General features: G+C 28.3%; 1 protein-coding gene and 1 pseudogene across 3 annotated transcripts in view; one reads left to right on the top strand and one right to left on the bottom strand.

Moving 5' to 3' along the window:
* Positions 1 to 22,587, bottom strand: part of LOC113376559 — an 80,447-nt pseudogene that overhangs the window by 14,092 nt on the left and 43,768 nt on the right.
* LOC113376560 overlaps positions 11,681 to 22,587 on the top strand; it is a 41,926-nt gene continuing 31,019 nt past the window's right edge. The window contains exons 1-2 of one of the 3 annotated variants that reach the window (XM_026616520.1): positions 11,681 to 11,769; positions 14,671 to 14,988. In XM_026616520.1, the coding sequence (XP_026472305.1) occupies positions 14,945 to 14,988 (44 nt within the window). In that variant the 5' untranslated portion in view covers positions 11,681 to 11,769; positions 14,671 to 14,944. Of the gene's footprint in view, positions 11,770 to 14,665; positions 14,989 to 17,637; positions 17,772 to 22,587 lie in introns of those variants that run through there. The other 2 variants (XM_026616519.1, XM_026616522.1) reach the window with 2 other exon arrangements.

The following is a 22,587-nucleotide window of genomic DNA, read 5'->3' on the forward strand; positions in this document are numbered from 1 at the left end:
AAAGCACGTCAAGTTCGATCGAATGTCAAGGTTTTGCTTACTGTTTTCTTTGATTATAACGGCATAGTGCATCAAGAGTTCTTACCACAAGGTCGTACGGTTAATAAGGAGTATTACCTTGAAGTGATGCGACGTTTGCGTGAAGCAATCCGAAAAAAACGCTCCGATTTATGGAAAAACAATTCATGGCTGTTGCACCACGATAACGCACCTGCTCACTCGTCGTTGCTTGTTCGTAATTTTTTGGCCAAAAACAATACCGTAGTCATGCCCCAACCTCCATATTCACCAGATATGGCTCCGTGTGACTTTTTCCTATTCCCAAAGTTGAAGAGACCCATGAACGGACGGCGGTTTTCCACGATTGAAGAAATAAAGGCCGAATCGCTGAGAGTGCTCAAGGACATATCAAAAAGTGAATATCAAGGGTGCTTCAAAAATTGGAAAAAACGCTGGCATAAGTGTATTATATCTGGGGGGGACTACTTTGAAGGGGACCACATTAATGTAGACGAATAAATAAATATTTTTTTGAAAAAACGAAAATTCCGGGTACTTTTTGAACAGACCTCGTATGTAGAAATTTTTACAAAAAATGCTTAATACAATACACATTACTTGGGTGAGATACGAGTTCAGAAAATAAAGAAAAAAAAATCAAGAACATCATACTATACTAAATTATATGATAATATATGTAAGTAATAATGATAAATTCATAAAGATGATAATGATAAAACTCATAAAAAATCATTGAAAAGGAATTAAATCTATATCAACAAGCATTCTCAAAATGTCCGCGAAATAGAAAGAACTTTGGATAACGAGATTGATGTAGTGGCAGAAGATCGTTATATCGAATTATTTGAATACGAATCTGAACTTTATTATATAATAGAAAAAATAATTATTATTCAAACCAAGAACAGGTAAACATTGAATAGATAGTAGTATAAAGTTAAAAACAAAAAAAATGTTTTATGTAAAAATTTAAAGCATGCAGCAAATTATTTTTTAATGTTTTAAGAGTTAGGGTCATCTCTGTCACTTGAATATTAAAATCTAAATTGATATAAACAACTATAATATATGAACTATTTTGCATAACAATTTAAATACCAATGCACTTACTCAGCTGATCAGAAAATGATTTGTTATTCTAAATTCAAGGCAAAGGCTGTTTAGCATCAGTGCGTCAATTGTTGATACTAATTAGGATTCGAATGAAACACGTATAGAGGATTTAGAATCGAGCTTTGCTAAAGGTATTATTTTCATTTAAAAATACTACTAGAATACAATAGCATAATACTTAACCAATTTCGTACTAATGACTAGTTTTTTATGATTATTTACAAATTAAATACCAATCAGAATCTAAGTATTCTGTAAGCTGTTGGAATTTACTTGAATTCAAAATATTTGAGTTCGTGAATATGGTTTGTTTAAGAAACTCTCCAATGAGAGCCCTAACTAATTTCTACTTGTGTTGTAAAAAGTAAAGAATAGACTATTATATATAACATCAGGTCACTTACATTATATAATTGTACGAAAAAAAGTAGAAACAGCTAATCATAAGTAATATTCTAAGTTTATTTCTTTAATATCAAACTTTTGTTTCTTTTTTTTAAATTTTTTGTCTTTGAACAGCAATCAGAACTAAAATGTATAATAGCTATTGAAATGGTAAGTGGATTTGTAGAAGTCAACCAAACAGTTGGCCTATCTATATTTCATATATATTTATTATTAGAATTTCTCTAATACTGATTATTTTTAACTTAATACTACAATGGAAGAGTTATTTGCACTTTATAACATTTTATTTATAGTTTCAAGTAAAAACCACTACTGCTTGATATCATGCTACAAGAGGTGGGTTACCCACCGTGGGTATCAAACCTAGAACTTTAGGCTAAAAAGCGATAGCTCTTACCCAATTATAAAAAATAATAAAAAAATATTTCGATTGTATTTGATAGCTATAAAGTTACATTCCCCATTCATCGAATAGTGATAGTTTCTAATCAATCGATATGTTATTTATCATTATGATAAAATAGTAGAAACAATAAAAAAAATTGTTGACTCATATGCGATTCTGCAAAGATTTGATTCGCCTGAGTAACATCAAGCTACAAATATGTAAAGTAATCAAATTATTGCTAATTTTTAAATGAAGCTTACTTATGATTTCAGTCATTTCAAAAGCAATTTTAATACAAGGAAAGAATACTAATAAAAATATTAAACAACTATAATACATTATAGAATAACATTTGAACTTTAAAACTGATTCAAATAGTGATAGTGATAAGTGATAAATATATTTTATATTTTTATATATTTCACAGATAGTTAAGAACACATTATTCTGAAATAATTTATTCAAATAACTGTATTTGTATAATATTTTGCTTGCTCTTCCCCAGTCTATTATTAACTTCCCGAAGGAAAATTTTATGTTTTCTCGACGTTTCAAGCCATTCCGAATCGAATGAGACCAAATTTGGAAAAAGTATGTGTGTGTGTGAACAGATTTTTTCAAATAGGTTTCTTACGGATACTGCAAGTATTCAAAAGTAAGCAAGCTGAAAAAAAAATCCAAAAGAATATCGAATATTCAGTAAATTCATAAAAATGTCTATGGTAATTGCTTTAATGTGGGTTTATTTGCTAATATCTATTTCTCTCTATTTATATTTTTTATTCCGATATATGGCATTTAAAGACAGAGTAATTAATATGTTCGAATAAATTTGTTTCTGATAAAATATTAAATGTCAAAAATTAGCTTCCAGTCAAAAACAAATGACAAATTATATCGTTACATAGGTTTTATATTTTGATCTATTGCAAATATGGTTCGCCCTTGTAGGGAGATAATTTGGAATATAAATTTCCATTATAGACTGCTTCAAATGGTAAGTAAAATTCATTTAAAGTAATTTTATATGGAATTCTATATATAAATATAATATTTTAAATAATTTGACAGCTATTGATTGTATGTGTTGTGTCCTTATTGGCGGAGTATGAGACTACAATTCCAAAACTTCTGCTATATTTCGTTGGAACTGTTCCATCAATTATAATTTTCATCATGGCTGTAGTAGCGCTGGTCAGCAAAGATTCAGATGTCATAATGGATATTATATTCCAGGTAAAAATAGTTGATTGATTTTATAAATATGAATGATTTGGATCATCATTCAGTAGATAAAGGCTCGCCCGTAGGTAAGCGGTTAAGAGCGACGGGACTTGTTTCGGAGGTCCCGGGTTCGATACCCACTTCGAGCAGCCTGTTGTCAGGCAGCAGTGACAACGATTTTCACTTGGAAATATAGATAGCAATATGTTTCCAAGTAAAAATAGCCCTTGCCCGGCATTCAGCCCTTGCCCTGCATCAATAAAATGTCAGCCCTATTAGATTAATTCTAATAACAAAATTATCAAATATGGATGGATTAACCAATGGGTTACCATCTAAAAAAAAAATACGAAGGAAGGAGAAGTTTCAGCCCAATAGCTCATAGGACGTAAGGTTCTGATTGCTGTTCAAAAATAATAAAAAAAAAATCAGTAGATAAAATCATATATTTGTTTGTAAATTAGTTAGACTTTTTTTTTTTAACTTTTACAATGATTAATGTTCTCTTTGAAAGCGAAATTATAAATCAGAATCTTAACTTTAGTATACTAGAACCTTTTTCTGGTATGCTTTAGATAGAGATACAGGTAACCCCCGCATAACACGGTACTTCTATAAAACAGATTAGCTCCAACACCTTTAAAGTACCGTGTTATAAGGGGGTACTTCAAATATAATCCGAGCAATTAGTCAATTAGATTTTTACAAAGATCCTTTAAATAAAATGAACACAAAATTTTAATATAGATAACTTTGCATGTGGTAAATATATAAATATCTTTTCGCTAAAAGCAAGTAATCACAAATAAAATTGTTTTTGAAAAAAAATAATGCACGGTTCTGGAGGTAGTACAGAAAGCTGCTCAGAAGATGAGGATATTTCGCAAAAAACGAATCGTGTTGGATAGAACTTACCATTTAATTATGACGAAAAAAATCATATAATTGATGTAATGTATATTGATTCTTAAAACAATTGATAAATATAACAATATTTATTATAAAATCATGATATTTAGCATGTCTTTTTAAATTCTTGGAACGTAAAACGTACTAGTTTTTTGTCCCGAAACACGCATTCGCATAGCATGCTACTTTTTCGGAACGTATCTACCGTGTTATGCGGAGTTTACCTGTAATTGATTCTGAACAAAAAAAAACTTTGACGATTAGAGATAATTCATTTTTCAAAACTTTATTATAATTTTTATTGAAATTTTAGTTATTTCAATTAATGATCAATTTCAGTTGCTTCAGGGAACTGTTAATACAGTGGTTGGAACATACATCGTGTATACATATTTAAAGGGAGAGAAAGAAGGACCAAGATACCTATTTGCTTTGTCTGTTCTACTTCTATTCTGTGGATTTGTAATGCTAATTGATTTTTTCAATTACGCGTTTGTTGACAATTATATTAAACAGAAGAGATTAAGAAATCAACGTGCCGCTAGAAATAAGCCTATGACTTATTAGATATGCAATTATTGCTTCCATATATGAGGAGTGCTTTCATGATACGCGCGTGTAGTAATTCCAATTCTTATTGTATTCTTAATCGACCGTTACTTAACATATATAAGAATAATTGTTATATTTGTGGCATATTGTAATCACTTCCTATGTAAAAATTTGAAGTATCAAAACAAGCGGTTTTGGCGATTTTATAATACATAATATTAAATAGTGAACTATTGGTATTTTTAATAATCAGCAGTAATATTTAAACGTTTGCAGTCGAAAATGTACTCACGTTAATATGCGAAACAGCAAAATGTAGATGAATTATCATCTACATATCATCAATTTGGGGAATAGTAATGCAAATATTATTTTCAATATTTCATAATATTAAAAACTATCCTACAGTTTATAAAACTAACTAGTTATAATTTTTTTTTTTAAATATTTCAACATTTCGCCTTGATAACTTGATAATAGTGCACTATCCTCCGTTTCACACGGTACTCGCTTTACACGTTTTCGATCTTACAGTTTTTGAAAATATTTTTTTTTAAGAAAATTTATTAATTTTGCGTTTACACAAAATTATAAACACTAAACTATAATTTGCTTATATTTACAATAACATGTTCATTGTTTTACTGTCGAAATACAACACTACAAAATGCATATCAGAATTACGAACTTTTAGTCTATAATGGAAATATGTAGATAAGACGGAAACTCCCCATTTTATGATTAAAACTAAATTTTATGGGTGAATAAGCTAGTTTATTTTTGAAATACCAAAATAAAGAGCATCATGTTAAACTTTATTTGAATTTTACGCTATGAATTATATGTAAACACTGATTAAAATCAATTATTTTTGACAAAATTTATAATTTTATAAAATGTTATAGTTGTACAATGGCACAAGATAAGATAAAAAGCTCGAGAGTGAAAGAAGAGTTATGTCTTTCCAACTCAAAATTGAATTTTTGAACCGTCTCCGTTATAATAAAAGAATAATATTTGTTGCTAATTTGTATTCCACGAATAAAGCTATAATTTATAAAATGTGTTTGATATTAAATATATCAATATTTATTATTTGTTATTCATCATATTAAAAATAAGCAAAAAAGACTTTTTATAGCGATTTTTGTTTAGAATGGGTTTTCAATGTAAGAGTAAATTTTTCGAGTTACACAGTTTTTATGTAACCTATCTCCAGTGTAACGTTTAAAAATGCAAAGATTTTTAAATTAATAAATTTAAAACATATCTATTTAAAATAACTTTCAAATGAGTAATTTGTGATAAATGATTAATTTATCGTAATTGCATATGTTTATAGGGCTGACACTCAAAATTAAGAAAGATTAAGAAATGCTCATGGAAATCGATACGAACTTCGAAACAACAATTTCTTATTATTATTAAGCTTATCTTGCTGGTTTCTTCCTACTATTGTTATGTAATTATCACAGAAACAAATAACCATTGAAAATTGTTCATCAAGATATCACCTCACATGTGATGTCTTTTCATGTCTAAACACAACAAGGATCAAGTTTAAACAGAGAGTTAAATATAAAATGTTATTGTTATGTGTTATTGAACTCTTCATCGATTAAGTTATTTTCCATTGAGAAAAATAGAGCGACCCAAACTCGATACTCGGTAAAAATTTAAGTACTTGACATTAATTAAGCAAAATTAAGAAATGCTCTTGGAAATCGATACGAACTTCGAAACAGCAATTTCTTAGTATTATTAAGCCTTATCTTGCTGGTTTCTTCTTATTATTGCTATGTGAATATTCATCACAGAAATAAATAACCATTGGAAATTGCTCATGAAGGTATCACCTTACATGTGATATCTTTTCATGACTGAACACAACAAGGATCAAGTTTAAACAAAATACTTAAATATAAAATGTTTTCGATATGTGTTCTTGAACTCTTTATCAATCAAGTTCTTTTCCATTGAAGAAAATTGAGCGACCCAAACTCGATACTCAGTAAAAATTTAAGTACTTCGAAGAATCTTAAGATACGAACTTCGAAACAGCAATTTCTTATTATTATTTTTAAGCCTTATCTTGCTGGTTTCTTCTTACTATTGTTATGTGAATATTTATCACAGAAACAAATAACCATTGGAAATTGCTCATCGAGATATCACCTTACATGTGATATCTTTTCACGTCTAAACACAACAAGGATCAAGTTTAAACAAAGACTTAAATATAAAATGTTTTTGATATGTGTTATTGAACTCTGTATCGATTAAGTTCTTTTCCATTGAGAACAATTAAGCGACCCAAACTCGATACTCGGTAAAAATTTAAGCACTTGATATTAAATAACCAAAATTAAGTAATGCTCATGGAAATCGGTACGAACTTCGAAACAGCAACTTCTTATTATTAACTTTCCGTAGGACAAGTTATAGCAATCGCAAAAAAATCGAAAATGAAAATTTTTATATATCTTTACGTTTCAGAGGTTTCTGAATATTTTGGCGTACCTTAGAAAAAATGGATGTATGTGCGTGTCTGTGTGTGTGCATGTATGTGTGTGTGCGGATACAAATTTTCGTAGACGATTTCGGGAACACGGATAAAGCGATTTAAATAATTCAAAAAAACATTCCATTTGTATTGATAAGGAGACATGCTGATTAGTTTTTGGCGAAAGCAGGCCTAGCCGTCCCGAAGATATAGGGCAAAGAGTGCCAAAAACGGTAACTCAGTTTTTAAGAGAACGGAGCGTCCGATTTGAATAATTCAAAAAACATTTTACTTGTATTAACAAAATGAAGAACTGATCAAATTTTTATGAAGGCAGGTCTGGCGGTTTCGGAGATCTAGTAAAAAAAAGTAAAAAAAAATGCCATTTGGCGGTCAAAAATGATCATTAGACATATGCACATCAAATTATCAGATATTTTATAGAGATTTTAACAATAAGTATAAATTTTGTTTACATTCCTATGGGTTCCGTACCAATGCTTATCCGTTAGACGGCGGCGCGGCGCTTACGCGCTTCGATATTTCGTCTTTATGCAATTAAAGCAGTACGATTGCTTTGAAGAAAAGTTCAGAATTTCCAAAATATTTCAAAATACACTTTTCTTCAAAAAGTCTTTCAAAAAAAAGTAAATTTTTGTCAAAAATTTATAGTTTCTCAAAAATCTAATTTTTCAGATTTCTAATTTTTCACGAGCTTCAATATTTCGTCTCTATGCAGTTAAAGCAGTACGAATGCTTTAAAAAAAAGTTCAGAATTTCCAAAATATTTCAAAATAAATTTTTCTTCGAAAAGTCTTTTTTAAAAATAATTTTTTGTCAAAAATTTATAGTTTCTCAAAAATCTCATTTTTTCAAAGAGTTTTTTTTTAAAAATGTTAATCTTTTTAAAAAAAATAATTTTTGGTACGGAAAGTTCCAGCAATTTGCCTTAAGGCACTATGCCATGCGCCTCACTAGTAATTAAGCCTTATCTTGCTAGTTTCTTCTTACTATTGCTATGTGAATATTTATCACAGAAATAAAGAACCATTGAAATTGCTCATCAAGATATCACCTTACATGTGATCATTTTCACGTCTAAACACAACAACGATCAAGTTTAAACAAAGACTTGAATATAAAATGTTTATGATATGTGTTATTGAACTCTTCATCGATTAATTTGTTTTCCATTACTTTTAAAGAAATTCTATCACTACAGTGCTCAGTTTACAGGCGTTGATTACAGGGGCGCATTAGGAACAAATCTATGCTTTTAACTACTGAAACAAAATGTATACTACTTTAATTTTGGTATTCAAAAACAGATCAAATCTCTACCATGAGAGATTGTCGATAACCATAATTTTGGAATTTGCTACTTCTCATTACGTCGCCCACATAGAGACCACTGTTTGTTTAATACAATTCAGAAAAACAAATTGAAATACTAAAAATGCAGCATTATAGAAATAAGTATATATAACACAGTGTGACAGTAAACTTTTTTCCTGGGATGTTATAATGTGCCAGTTTTACCTCAAATTTTTATAAAAAATAACGCATTTTATTTTATGCCTTCAAAAGTCTTTTTATATAATTCTCGAGGATGAACAAAGTCTGACTGATTTCGTCGATCTCCCTTGATATCGCTCCACCATCTTAGTCCTGATGTCTTGATGGATTCTCTCAACCTGCTTTTAAACCATTCTCAATGGGAGTGTTGGTAAATTTTGATGCTCATGTTGCATCCAAGATCTTCTTTATTTGATAAAGTTACTGAATTTTTTGTTTTCCAAAAAATTTGCTACGACCAGAAAGAATGACTCCCTGGTTTTCTTCTCGATTTCATTCATAGAATTTACAAACCGTGGTATTTTCATGAGTTGCCTAATTTGAGGATCATGTCTTCACTTTTAACGTTGATCTCTCAATCTATGGTAGGCAAAAGATGTTCGATGTTCTAGGTTCTTCATCATTAGCATGGATAAGTGTCACAGTAGATGATCGTAAGTAGACCCCAAGACCATTGGGGTATTAAAATTATAGCATTTTTTTCCTTTTAGACATTTCTTTTTCCTTTTGGTATGAAACCCCCATATTTTATCTTGATTACGCAGTTTAATTTCAAAGTAGTTGAATAAAGTTCGAGAAAAAATGAAAGTGCCAATGATATAATACTATATCTATCTTCTATAATATAAAAATGAATCGCAAAATGTGTTGGTAAGCGCATAACTCAACAACGCCTCGACCAATTTGGCCAATTCTTTTTTTAAAATGTTCGTTGAAGTCCAAGGATGGTTCTTAAGGCGAGAAAAAATCGAAAAATTGCCGGGAAAACACTAAAAACAGCCCTTTCTTTTTCACATACAAACGTTTTCTAACTAAAACGTAGAATCAATTTGAGCTTTATTGCAATTAAATTAAGTTCATATTAAATTACAAGCACTAGCTGTACTCCTCCTAAACCATTATTTGGATTTTGATAAATCTTTCTGAAGTTTGTTAAAAGTACTGGGATGTATGTGCAATATTGTAGAAATAAATGGAAAAAATTGCAAAAAACGACATGTCATTGTTTTGCATTAGAATATGTATAATAAATTTATAATTATGAAGAAGAAAAATGAAATGTTTACATTATTATTGCCAAAAAGTAGCTGAAATGTGACAGAAATTAAAAAAATATAAGATAGAGTATATGTATGGCAGATTGAATGATACACATATTAAAAATTAATTTACTTAAAATATGAAACTAAGTATTAATCAGAACCGATCCTGCCTTTAATGCGATGCATGCGGAAAATACGAGCTCACGCCTTAGGGAGCGCCAACACAAGATTTTTTTTTTTTTTTTAACTTTATTACCTTTTTTTCTTACATTTTTTTTTTAAGATACTTAATACTTTTTTCTTACATACATATTACTTTTTTCTTACGTATTACAAATATATTTACTTTTTCCTAACATATTACATGATCATTACTTTTTCCTTTTTATTACTTGAATTTTAACTTCTTCCGAAGGTTCTCCTGGTGTATTGACTTATTCTCCAACTCAGTCTGGGTGGACAGAGTCAGAGTCCTTGTTTTTTCCTTTTTTGAGAATAGGGATACAATCCGAGTACCTTTTTCTTGTAAGAGGCATGTTGCTACTACAACTATTGCCCTCTCTGCATATACGTATGCTGCAGCAATGCCCACGAAAGGCCATTTTCACTTGAGATCATATTTGAAATCTATGATTTCAAGTGAAAATTTGGTATCAAGCTGCTTTGATACCGAACCGACCGCAGTTGGATTCGAACCCGGGACTAGGATTTGCTAGCTCACGTTCTTACCACGGGACCACGGCCGGCCCTATTTTTATTTTTTTTTTTTTTTTTTTAATTTTTGAAATATGAATATTTCATTGTGTGTGAGATTGAAAAATCTGCTTTCGCTGATCTTTCATTTTCTTAAAACAACGCAATGAAGCGAATGTTCAAATTCGCACAATTTGAATAAAATGTGCAGAGTATATAGAATACTAACGCAAGCGTTTACTACAATCGACTTTGAAACACTAGACTTTCATCTAGCGCCCAAAGAATTGATTGAGCTATGCGTTTAAAGTATAATATTCAAAAAGAACGCCGTTTTCACAACGAACTTCGTCATTCGCTCAGGCATCTGGCGATACCGAGCAGATAATTCGGATATTAAAAGCATAAATTTTCAATATAGTTTTTTTCAGTATATAATTTCTTTGCATCTTTTACTAATCTTTCCACAATATTTTTAAAATTCGAAAAAATTTCACTTTATAACAACAAATAGGAAAGTAAAGATGAATATATACAATTCGGCCCTCCATATATAGATTAGGAGAAGATGCAATTTTGGATATCTTAAATAATAATTTTTTTTATTAATTCAATCCAACATGAAGTACCAGTGTTATGTTATGGTTACGGTTATGTTACACGGTTTAAAAGACTTCCATTTCCGATATAGTGTAAGAATTGAGACTCATCATTTTATTGAAAGCAGTTCCACATTTAACATCGCTCATATTATAAATGTACGTATATGCATTTTGGCGTGAAGAGTAATTTAAAAAACAATAATTATTTTTAGGTAAACGGTAAATATTGGTATATTATATTAAAAAATTGTTGACATGGGTACAGGACAACGTCTGTCGGGTCATCTATAGTATTATAATGTCTACGACTGGCACACATTGACCATAATAAAATGATCAGCACCTCACTTATTTTAATCTTACAAATTCGTGTTAATAAAAAATATGTTGATTTTATGGTTGGTGGTTGATATTAAAACTCCTTAGAAAAACTAGTTTCAATAACAAATACAATACAAAATCCATGAAAGTCAAGAATTACTCATTTCCAATATTGATACATATCCGCTTTGAGGATAATTAGATCAATTATTTCCGAGACGAATCAAAACAGATGATTGCGGTGCATGATGCAGTTCGCCTTGAATACTGAGGATTACTTAACGCAACGTACGGCGTTGAGCAGACTTAATTTTCAGTTGTGATAGTTGTGATTTATAGTGAAAAATAAAACTGTGTAATAATAATATGAATTAATATAAACGCAATTTATACTTGCGGTTAAAATCAAATAGTAAGGTGAGAGTTCTGTTCGTTATCCTATTAGAATAATACCCAATCAATGCCTGATAAACTAAGTTGATAATAATAGCGACAAGACAACGTTGAATAAAGATGCAAATTTAAATAAGAACAAAACGGTTTATCGGTTCATCACGCGCTTTAATTTACACTAAAAAATTAAATAAATTTTAATAATATATTATATTAAGTATTAATATAATTTAAATTATGTGAAAAGCTAGTGTTACATGATAATTTGTTCAGTTTCAATATGATTTTTCGAAGAGCTTTCTTTACATTCAATAAATTTTGTACATAAACATTTAGTGAAATAAAGAAATAAAAGCAATAAACCTAGACGAAGTATAAAATGTAAAATAAATTTCAAATATTTGAAATCGTATCAAAGATAATTTCAATACCAAAGCTAGTTGTTTATTTAAAAATTAATGTTTATCTGAGAATAGCTCGGTGCTTATTGTAAGTAATTGTGTTTGTGAATGGCTGTAAATAATTACATTATATACTATTCAAACGATTTTTTAAACATAAAATATGAAAATATACAAAATATAGTGGAGTAACTAAACATACAATTTCCAAATGGAAATTCGGCCATTTAAAGCATTTTTTAAAAATGAATAATAAAAGAAAAGTTTGTATTTCAGATCGGTTGACTAATAGAGTAGTAAACAATATATTTTTTTTTCATCTGAACATATATGCCTTTGTTAGAGTTTATATAACTAGTTGTTAGAGACAAAATATTCCTGACGCATCTGCAAATAAAAGCTCTGCGATTACTTATATCTTAATCATAATATTTTTATTTAATCTCACAATCAATTATCATGGAATTGTTATATGGAAAGTTGTGTCACAAGTTAGTAATAATAAATGACTCATTTTTTCTCTACTTTTAGCTGTAAGTTACATCATCATGTATATTTCCGCAGCTTGTTTAAGTTGTAAACTTATATTATCATATTTAAAATTGATGTAATTTTTTTTGACAAGTTCTCGTCATGAGTAATTAAAATTCTAATTGTTTGGTTATTCTTCCATTCACAGTCAATAAAATGTTTTTTTTTTTTGAAAACATACTACAACATATTTCAAAAAGGATTAATTTCAGTTACGGTTGTTTTTACGTCTCTTACATTCTCATGAAATAAGTGTTTTTGTAATAATGTGCTTTTAACGACATTATAGCAAAATTAGGAATACAAAGCGAAACTTAAACAAAGCGAAATGTTATGGCAATGCTATGTTACGGGCCTATCTTCGTATGAATTGACAGTAACGAACTGTTGGAAAGCTATGTATTTGTTGTACTATCAGGAGTTTTACTCATAAAACTAAACTTACTGTAAAACGCATAAACTTCAAAAACTAACCTTATCATAACTACAATTTTCAGATGTCTTATTTATAAGGTTTTATGTGCAAAACGCCTGATCTCACAACAAATCATAGCCCGTGACATATAGCGTCGGCATAATATTTCTAATTTATCCGAGAATTGGCCCCTTTATCTTTTTTCACAACCAAACAAGCACGTATATAGATGTAATACTAAAAAAATCAGAAAGTTACAAAATCATTAAGATTTATTCAACAATACTTTATTTTAATGACTAGGGATATACAATATTCTTAGTCATACCTGTAAGTGTATTTAATAATTTTTAACTTCCCGTAGGGCAAAGTTATAGTAATCGCAAAAAAATCGAAAATGAAAATTTTTATATATCTTAACGTTTCAAAGGTTTCTGAATATTTTGGCATATCTTAGAAAAAATTGATGCGTGTGTGTGTGCGGATACAAATTTTCGTCGACGAATTCGGGATCAACCGATTTGAATAATTCGATCGTTTCGATTTAAAAACATTCGATTCGTTTTGATAAGGAGACGTGCTGATTAATTTTTGGCGAAGGCAGGTCTAGCCGTTGCGAAGATACGGGGCAAAAAGTGGCAGAAACGGTAACTCGGTTTTTAAGTAAACGGAGCGTCCGATTTTAATAATTCAAAAAACATTTTACTTGTATTGAAAGATGAAGAACTGATTAAATTTTTGGAAAATCAGGTCAAGCTCAATAAAAATAAGTTTAAAAAATGTCATTTGGTGGTCAAAAATGTTCATTGGACATATGTACATCAAATTATCAGATATTTTACAGAGATTTTAATAATGTATACACACATTTTGTGTAAATTTTTTTGGGTTTCAAGATTTTTAATTACGGTTCCAGCAATTTGTCTTAAGGAACGATGCCATGCACCCCACTAGTTTTTTTTTTGTATTTTCTAACCCTCAACAACAGTTGTGCACGATTAAAATATGAATTTTCCAAATTAATCTCGCAAAAATCGATCGCCTGCTCTTGTAATTTATTAAGGCCCAAAGCATAAGCTATACATATTGAAAATTGCAGTTTTTTTTTAAAAGAGTGTAACAAATTAAGAAATACTTCTTAGTATTCGCGATAATATTATCTTGTGACAATATTGTTGCCCATAATTTCCATTATGAATTTGTACCATATAGTAGTAGGAAATAATACTTTTTAATTACATTTTTCTCTTTTCTATCTCACTAATAATTTAATATACATTATTACTTTTGTTCAAATTTTAAGTGGATGAATTTGTTAAATCTTGTTTATGCGCGAAGTAAAGAAAATATTATATTGTGAAATATCGGTTTAGGTAATATTCGCTCATAGAAAAGTTTATTGTTTTTGAACCAATTAGTACTTGAAAGTTGCTAACAAGTTATCAATAGCTAATTATAAGAATCTAATTACGCTAAAATATTTCTGAGTGAATCCATTATATGGCAAATAGCACATAGTTTCATGATGTGAATTTCCTCGACAAGCCTATAAAAAATTATCATTCTTTACTAGAACAGATCAATTCCTTCCCAACATAAGAGACCCGTAGCCGTAAGTGTATCGCCCATCGGCTATAGTTAGTGAGTCAGAGACTTAAAGAGGGATCAATTAGTCCGATGATATGACCTCTGGTGCCGATGATTGCACGTAGGAGTCGAGTGATTAGGAACAGTTAGCACGGCCACGGACTAGTGGATACAACAATACTATTGGCACAGGGACACGAATGTTTTGACTGAAACTCAGAAAAAGCAAAACATTTATATTTATTTGTTCAAGTTAACCGAAGCCATGCAGCAATTCCAAGTGGAAGAACGCAGGACCGATGGGAACGGGTGAGTAGGTAGAGAAATAGGATAAACGAAAAAATTTAGAGTATTGTGTTTTAGAGTTGAAAAGTTTTACATATTCCAAAAAAAATATTCAAATTTTTACTAATAATATATATATATATATATTTATATATATGTATATATAATAAAAAGTAAATAATCAAATTATTACCTAATATTATTAAATAAAATTAACCAAAACCATAACTCTACAAAATGGTATAAATTTTGCCCATAAAATAAACCGCTTCATTAATAATCGTAAATTGCAATAATAATGAAGATTACCTCTATTCAAAAGAGAGATATGTTTATAATCATATATATATATATATATATATATATATATGCTTATAATAATAGGTTGTCAAATATCTCCCTTCCGCCTTTATGTATTATAAACCAAGAGCAAAAAAGCGGAAGGGAGATATTTGACAACCTAATATTTTTATAATTTCAGTTTTTAAACATGAATTATTGTTATAATTAATATTGTTCCAGTTAAATTAAATAAATTTAAAAAAAATACTTGCGTCAATAAATGTTCAAAATTACAGATTACTGATAACAAAATTCAAAAAAAATTTGAATGTGAAAAATTCCATACAAAAAATATTTATACTCACTACATATAAAAAATGAAATTTTTTGATGCTTCATAAAAAATCAAGTCAATATTTATTTTTTAATATTATATCATAACTATGTATATATAATCAAATTTACTGTTTAAATGAATGAATCATTGCAATTTTTTTATTTATTGCCCCAAAATGGTTTTAATTAAAATTATCAAAAAAAAACTTCTCTTTTAGTGATTTCCACGGATTTTATTTTTAGTTCTTAATTCTCATTTACATCTCGAGTTCTTACATTGTAACGACAATAATTATTGAATTTTAAAAGTGTTGTTGAATGTTCAAATAAAAACGTCTACCGCAAAGATAAAAACATATTTTTGAAAACTAATTCTCACTTGTTTAACATACTTAATTAACCCTTCCTCTAATTACAACGATTCTGCGCAAAATCTTCGAGTAAAAATTCTAAACATTGATTGCTTACACAATCTGATTTTATTTTTAGTCTCAGTGTCGCACGCGACTTAGGAAACCGAATTTGCACGTAATGCAATTCATCAAATTTAACGATCACTAAGTGGGTTGCATAAAGAAATTTAAAATTGAAATAATATACTGTAACTAAAGCTCTATTTGATATGCGGAAATTCTTTATTTCATATTAGTTATTTGTTTTATATACAAAAACATGTTTACAACATAAGTACGGTCAGTGACAATGATTATCACCACCAAGTTTTATAAAAAAAACTTTAAATGATTTATTAACGTGAAGCTTTTTCTCTATAAATTTCATAACAATATTTGGATCAACTACGTATTTAGTTTAAGATATTTTAATTAAAAAAATTGAAATATAGGCGTATGAAGAATTTATAACTGATATTATCAGTGAATCCTGTTTTTGTGCGGTCCATTTTTATGCAATTTTGTTTGTGTATGTTTTTTTGTGCTTTTCATTAAGAATCTCGCTTAAAATACGTATGCAGAGTTTTATCCACGATTCAAGTGATCAAAATTAAATATTTTTAATTTTAAAATGTCCTATATAATTATGTTCTTCAAAAAAATGCTATTCCATAAATCATTGATGTTTTTTTCAAGTCCTACTTATTTTATGCGGTCTCTATCCACCTCATAAATAAAAAATGTTACAATATATTGTACAAAGTCGTTTATTATATGTATAAGGTGACCATGCGTCCCGATTTGACACGGATAGTTCTGGATTTCCACCTTGTGACCCGGGATTTTCTAAAAGCAATATTTGACCAGGATTTAAATCTTTTATCCCGGATTCTTCCGGTTTTTCAAAAAATAATGGTTGAACTAACAAAAATTATTAAAAACGAACAAGTACTAATTTTTTCAAATTGATTATGAAGAAAATTGTATATATACAATACAAGGCTCGAAAGTGAAAAAAAACATAGATAAAAAATATAAGATATAATGGAATATCATAGATAAAAAAGTATTACATATAATAGAATAATAAAGTTCTTACAATAAAAAAATCTGTTTTTATTGTATCCTTAAATAGAATTGTTATTTTGAAGCCCCTCCGCCGTTTCGAATTAGCATAACTAAAAATTAACGTCCCGGTTTCGACGTTAAAAAAAAATATCGTCACATAAGATATGTAAGAATTTATAAAATTTTCGAATATTTTTTTGCATGATTTCTTTTAGAGGGTCCGCACAAACAACCGCACAAAAACAGGATCAAATGTATCTAATGTATATAATAAATTGATAATATTGTAAATAAGTTCTATAATTTATACTTGTTTATCCTATGGTTCTAACATAAAACAGGTGTTTTAAAACTCGATATATTTTAACAAAACGATATATAATATTAAAATAATAATTCCGTAAAACACTATTGATGTTTATTAATAGTTAACTATTAACATTTAACATGTTATATAAGTGATATTTATTAAAGTCGATCATAAGTAGTGGTCAATTCGATGCGTGCGGACACCATTACGAAACAATGGTGCGTCCATCGGGACGCCAAGAACTCCTTAACATATAGTGCTGTGTCAATCGTCGCACTTGCAACAATAAAGAATACGATTATTAATAAATTCATAAGCGTGCGGAAAAGTATAATAAGTTATCATAGCGTTTTATTACTGTGCTGTTTGTTATTGTGATCGAACAAGTTTCTTCCTACACGTCTCTTCCTAATCATCAGGTACGTTATGATATATGGATATCAATCAAAATGATATAGATCACGATTTTGTCAATCAAGAATCGATTACTTTGAAGTTGATTTTGGTCAAAATTATTAGTAGCATTGGTCACTGAAATATTTGTATCATTAGCAAATTTTTTGATTTTAATTACATTTGGGTTTTAGAATTTTACTCTATTTTTAGTTAGAATTGGCTTTAATTTTGACTCCATTTTTCATTAAATATACTTGACTTTATAATTTTACTCTATTTTTTGTTACAATTATTAATTAACATTTCTTCCTAATCATCATGTACGTTATGATATAAGCACACAATCAATGATATTATAGATCGTTATTTTGTCAATCAAAAATCGTCTACTTTGAAGTTGATTTTGATCGAAATTATCAGTAGCATTGGTGACTGAAATATTTGTTTCATTAGCAAGTTTTTAGTTTTTTTTTAATTTTTAAGAGCATTTGGGGTTTATGATTTTACTTTATTTTTAGTTAGAATTGGCTTTATGATTTGACTCTATTTTTCATTAAATATACTTGACTTTATGATTTTACTCTATTTTTTGTTACAATTATTAATTAACATTTCTTTCTTATCATCATGTAAGTTATATATATGAATACAATCAAAATGATATAGATCACGATTTTGTCAATAAAAAATCTATCTCTTTAGAGTTGATTTTGAGTAAATTTATTAGTAGCAATGTTGAACAAAATATTAGTATTATTAGCAAATTTTTGGATTGAAAAAAAATGCATTTGGGAATTATGATTTGACTAAAATTTGGATATATGAATACAATCAAAATGATATAGATCACGATTTTGTCAATAAAAAATCTATCTCTTTAGAGTTGATTTTGAGTAAATTTATTAGTAGCAATGTTGAACAAAATATTAGTATTATTAGCAAATTTTTGGATTGAAAAAAAATGCATTTGGGAATTATGATTTTACTTAAATTTGGCTTCATGACTTTACTCTATTTTCAATTACAATTTTCTTTATGATTTTACTCTAATTCTAATTACAGTTTGCTTTACGATTTTACTTCAATTTTTAATTACATTTGGCTTTACGATTTTACTTTATTATTAATTATATTTGGCTTTGTTATTTTACCTTAATTTCTTACCCAGCTATATGATTATAATTTTAGTTCAATTTAAATGATATACTTTAATTCATTCAATTATATAATCTAAACATATATAAAAAATTTGCCAATAATATTTGGCTATTTGATTGTAATTTTAATTCATTTTAAATGATATAATTTAATTATATTATTTAAACATATACCAAAAATGTATATGCATAAATCTTTAATAAAATCGTTAATAATATTCAAATATGTTTGCATACATTACATACATGGTTATATTTGCATATACAAACACATATGATATCACATGAACAATATTGCAGACCATTTTTTTAATAAAATCCATTAAATAACAATATTTTGAAACAGAAAAGGCGTTTTCCTAATTTAATTTTGAAGGAAGAAATAAGAGAATGTCAAATATCTAACCGCTACCTCTCTAACAAAATGTTATGTTTTAATAAGAAAATAAAGTAAAATTATAAAATCAAGTGTAATTAAAAATAGAGTAAAATTATAAAATCAAGTGGAATTAAAAATAGAGAAAACTTAATTAAAAGTAGAGTAAATTCGTAAAGCCGTGTAATTATATGCATTTACAGTATTTTAATACCGAAATTTTTCTTTTTTACATCGATGATATTTGGGTCAATATGAAAATACGTAAAATTCGTATAGATTATAAAAGTTTAAAACTTAAGTTTTTTTAAATATTTTTTTTAACAAATATTACAATAAACCAATAACTTAATCTGGTGAATGATTAAAATGAAGCTTTATCAAAACCTTAATTCGTGCAAGATATAAAATTTCCTTTATTATTTTCTCAAATTTCGATTTTAAATTTCCGCGCATGTTTTCGTGCAGATTGGGTCAAATCCCAATGTGTGTTAAAGAATATGTTTATATAGCGGAAGGTACTTGTTAATGAAGTAATACAATGGATTCAATAAGATGCATGTGAGAATTAGTTACTTTCACATTACTAAATAGTTCAATCTCTGCAAGTATTACAATGGGCACGAATAAATGACTGCTTCAATTTTCTTTCATATCTTTGTTCATTTACAAAAATGTGCATTGTAATAGGTTTTCAATATTTCCTGTACTTACATTTGAAACAAGTATAGAAAAAAAGTTAATATACTATTAGCGGCTGAATTGACAGAAACAAAAACTGTATTATATTATGCTTCGTGTTCTATATTTAAATTTTGTAAATCGTTATTGAGGAATGTAATTTTAAACTTCCCGAAGGAGAAGTTTATGTTTATGTTAAAAATTCAAAGTTTAAGAAAATATGAATGAAAAAATAATATAAATAATAATAAAAAATATGAATAGTCAAAATTTGTGTCAAAAGTTGCTTTTGTGATGTAATGAGTCAAACATTATCAATTCATTAAAATTTAAAATAATAAGCTACAATTTTAGGGCATACAAGCACTAGTGTCTGTGCAATATTATTAATATAATTACAGTTATTTTAAATGTGTTTGAAAAAATTCTATTTGAAATCGCAATGTTTAGATTTAATTGAAAGCGATAACTTTATTTTTGAAATAAACAGTTGAAAATTTTATCTAAATATTTAAATTTCAATTTCGATTGATTAAGTCAAATCTTACACATTTCGGGAAGTTCATGCAACTTGCCTTAAGGCTTATTCATTTTAAATAAAATCAATGTAATTTTCCGCTTAAGTTTTTTTTAAGTAAATGTGTAAGTCATTATTAATATCAAATACAATAGTATAATATTGTGAAAAATGTACATGTAGGCTTAAGGACTTGAATGAACTGGATTTTTTTTGCGGTAATTATATTGTAATAGTTATTTCATTTAGCTAATAAAAAGCTTCAAAAACTTTCATCGATTTAATATGTAGAAAAAATAAAAAAGATATAAAATTAACGTGACTACTAAATGATAAAAATTCAATTATTCAATTCAAATTACTTCCGCGCATAAATCGTTTTAATTTACTGTCTATAAAAATTATGTTAATAAAAAACAACTTTATTCGAAGTATAATTTCTCGCTTTTCCTTAATTAGTATTTGCTAATCTATATATTTAATAGAAAATATAGTGTATGTTTTTTATAATAATAAAATTATACTTAGCAAATAAAAATAAATATTAAAAGATTAAAATATTGCTTTTCCTAAATTAGGGAAGACTAAGTATGGTTGTGCCAGGATATGGTAGTGACAGTCGTTATAACAGCTAAACTATACTGATTCTGAGATAGGGTCCAAAAGGAAAGATGCAGTATATTTGCTCAAATATTATCATGATTCGTAGACCGCATTGCTTTCAAAAAGTCAAAAGTAAAGTTTTCATGTTCGATTTCAGTCATAATGATGATTTGTTTTCAAAAGTGTGGTTCCTTCAACCACATGTCACAACCGTACCCTCTCGTCCTTTTCTGACAAAAAAGTCGTTATAAACCATTTTGGTGTTTATACCCTCTTGTTGTTTAACCTATGTTTATGCCTAGAGTGTGGACGGTTGTGACACTCGCCCTTTTCTTGTATTATTTGTTTTTATGACTACTCCATCGTATTTAAGAATATTATTCCAGTATCTCCATCTAGAAAAATGTTCAAATTATTATTTAATTTCCCAAATTACTGGTGATTTAACAAAATTATTGCCGAGCAAAAAAAAAAAAACGATCGTACCCAGTCTCCCCTATTATTTGCTTCTTTGTTATAAAAACTATAATGCATATATATCTTATAATAAAAATGCATTATAATGTACTTAAATAATAAAATTTATAACATAACTGCAACAGAATATGCTTGAATTAGGTCAAAATATTAATAAACCGTTTAGTTTTAATATTTTAATATTATGAAAATAGTGTTCTCATAACTCTTATATTTTTATATAAACAAGCTCAAAAATATTTCGATACCCTCATTCTGCATAGCCTCTTTTTCAAATCTGTTAATGAAAATGTCTTATAAATTATTATCTCAGCCACTGGATCATGTCGTCTTATTAAGCTTATTTATACCAGTGACCGTTTTTTTTTTCAAGCAAAAGCTGTAATTTCGCAGCCTCCAGTCGGACTATACATTTAAAAGCACAAGAATGCAAGTGTGTGGGACTATCTCCCACGCCGCGGGTCATAGTTCGCAATGAAGAATTTTATGTGTTCAAACAATGCCATTATATGCCAAATGACATATTCATATTAAACTTATGTCAATTTTTTTAACTACTGGTTATTGCTTGTATAATTTGCGTTCAAGGATTTTCATTTTATTTGATAATTTAATTTATATTGTTCCGGGGTCTTGATGTAGATATCGCATGAAATTGTAATTTCGAATCATAAGTAAAGTAATTTGCAAACGAGGGTCATTCAACAAGTACTTAGCCTTACCGCAGCTTTTCGGACTATTTTGGAGCCCTCGAGAAAAAGTATTTTTTTGTCGGCTTGAAAAAGTTGTAGCACCACCGCTGGAGGCAAAATGTATCAAACTTGAAGAAGATTATGTTGACAAATAAAATTGCGTTGAAAAGTTGCCACTTTTCCGTGGCAATATTTTCATTTGCAGGCTTATTACTTATTGAAAGAGCCACATAACCTTCCTGAATTAAAAATAACGATGCGTGCGACCTGATATCATGCAGTATCCATTTTTGATATCCGTTTTCACTTAAAATTATAAATTAAAAATATGTTACC

This window comes from Ctenocephalides felis, unplaced genomic scaffold (assembly GCF_003426905.1).
Source record: "Ctenocephalides felis isolate EL2017-DRISC unplaced genomic scaffold, ASM342690v1 CF-g0.4_SCAFFOLD_01886, whole genome shotgun sequence".
In the NCBI taxonomy this organism is placed as follows: domain Eukaryota; kingdom Metazoa; phylum Arthropoda; class Insecta; order Siphonaptera; family Pulicidae; genus Ctenocephalides; species Ctenocephalides felis.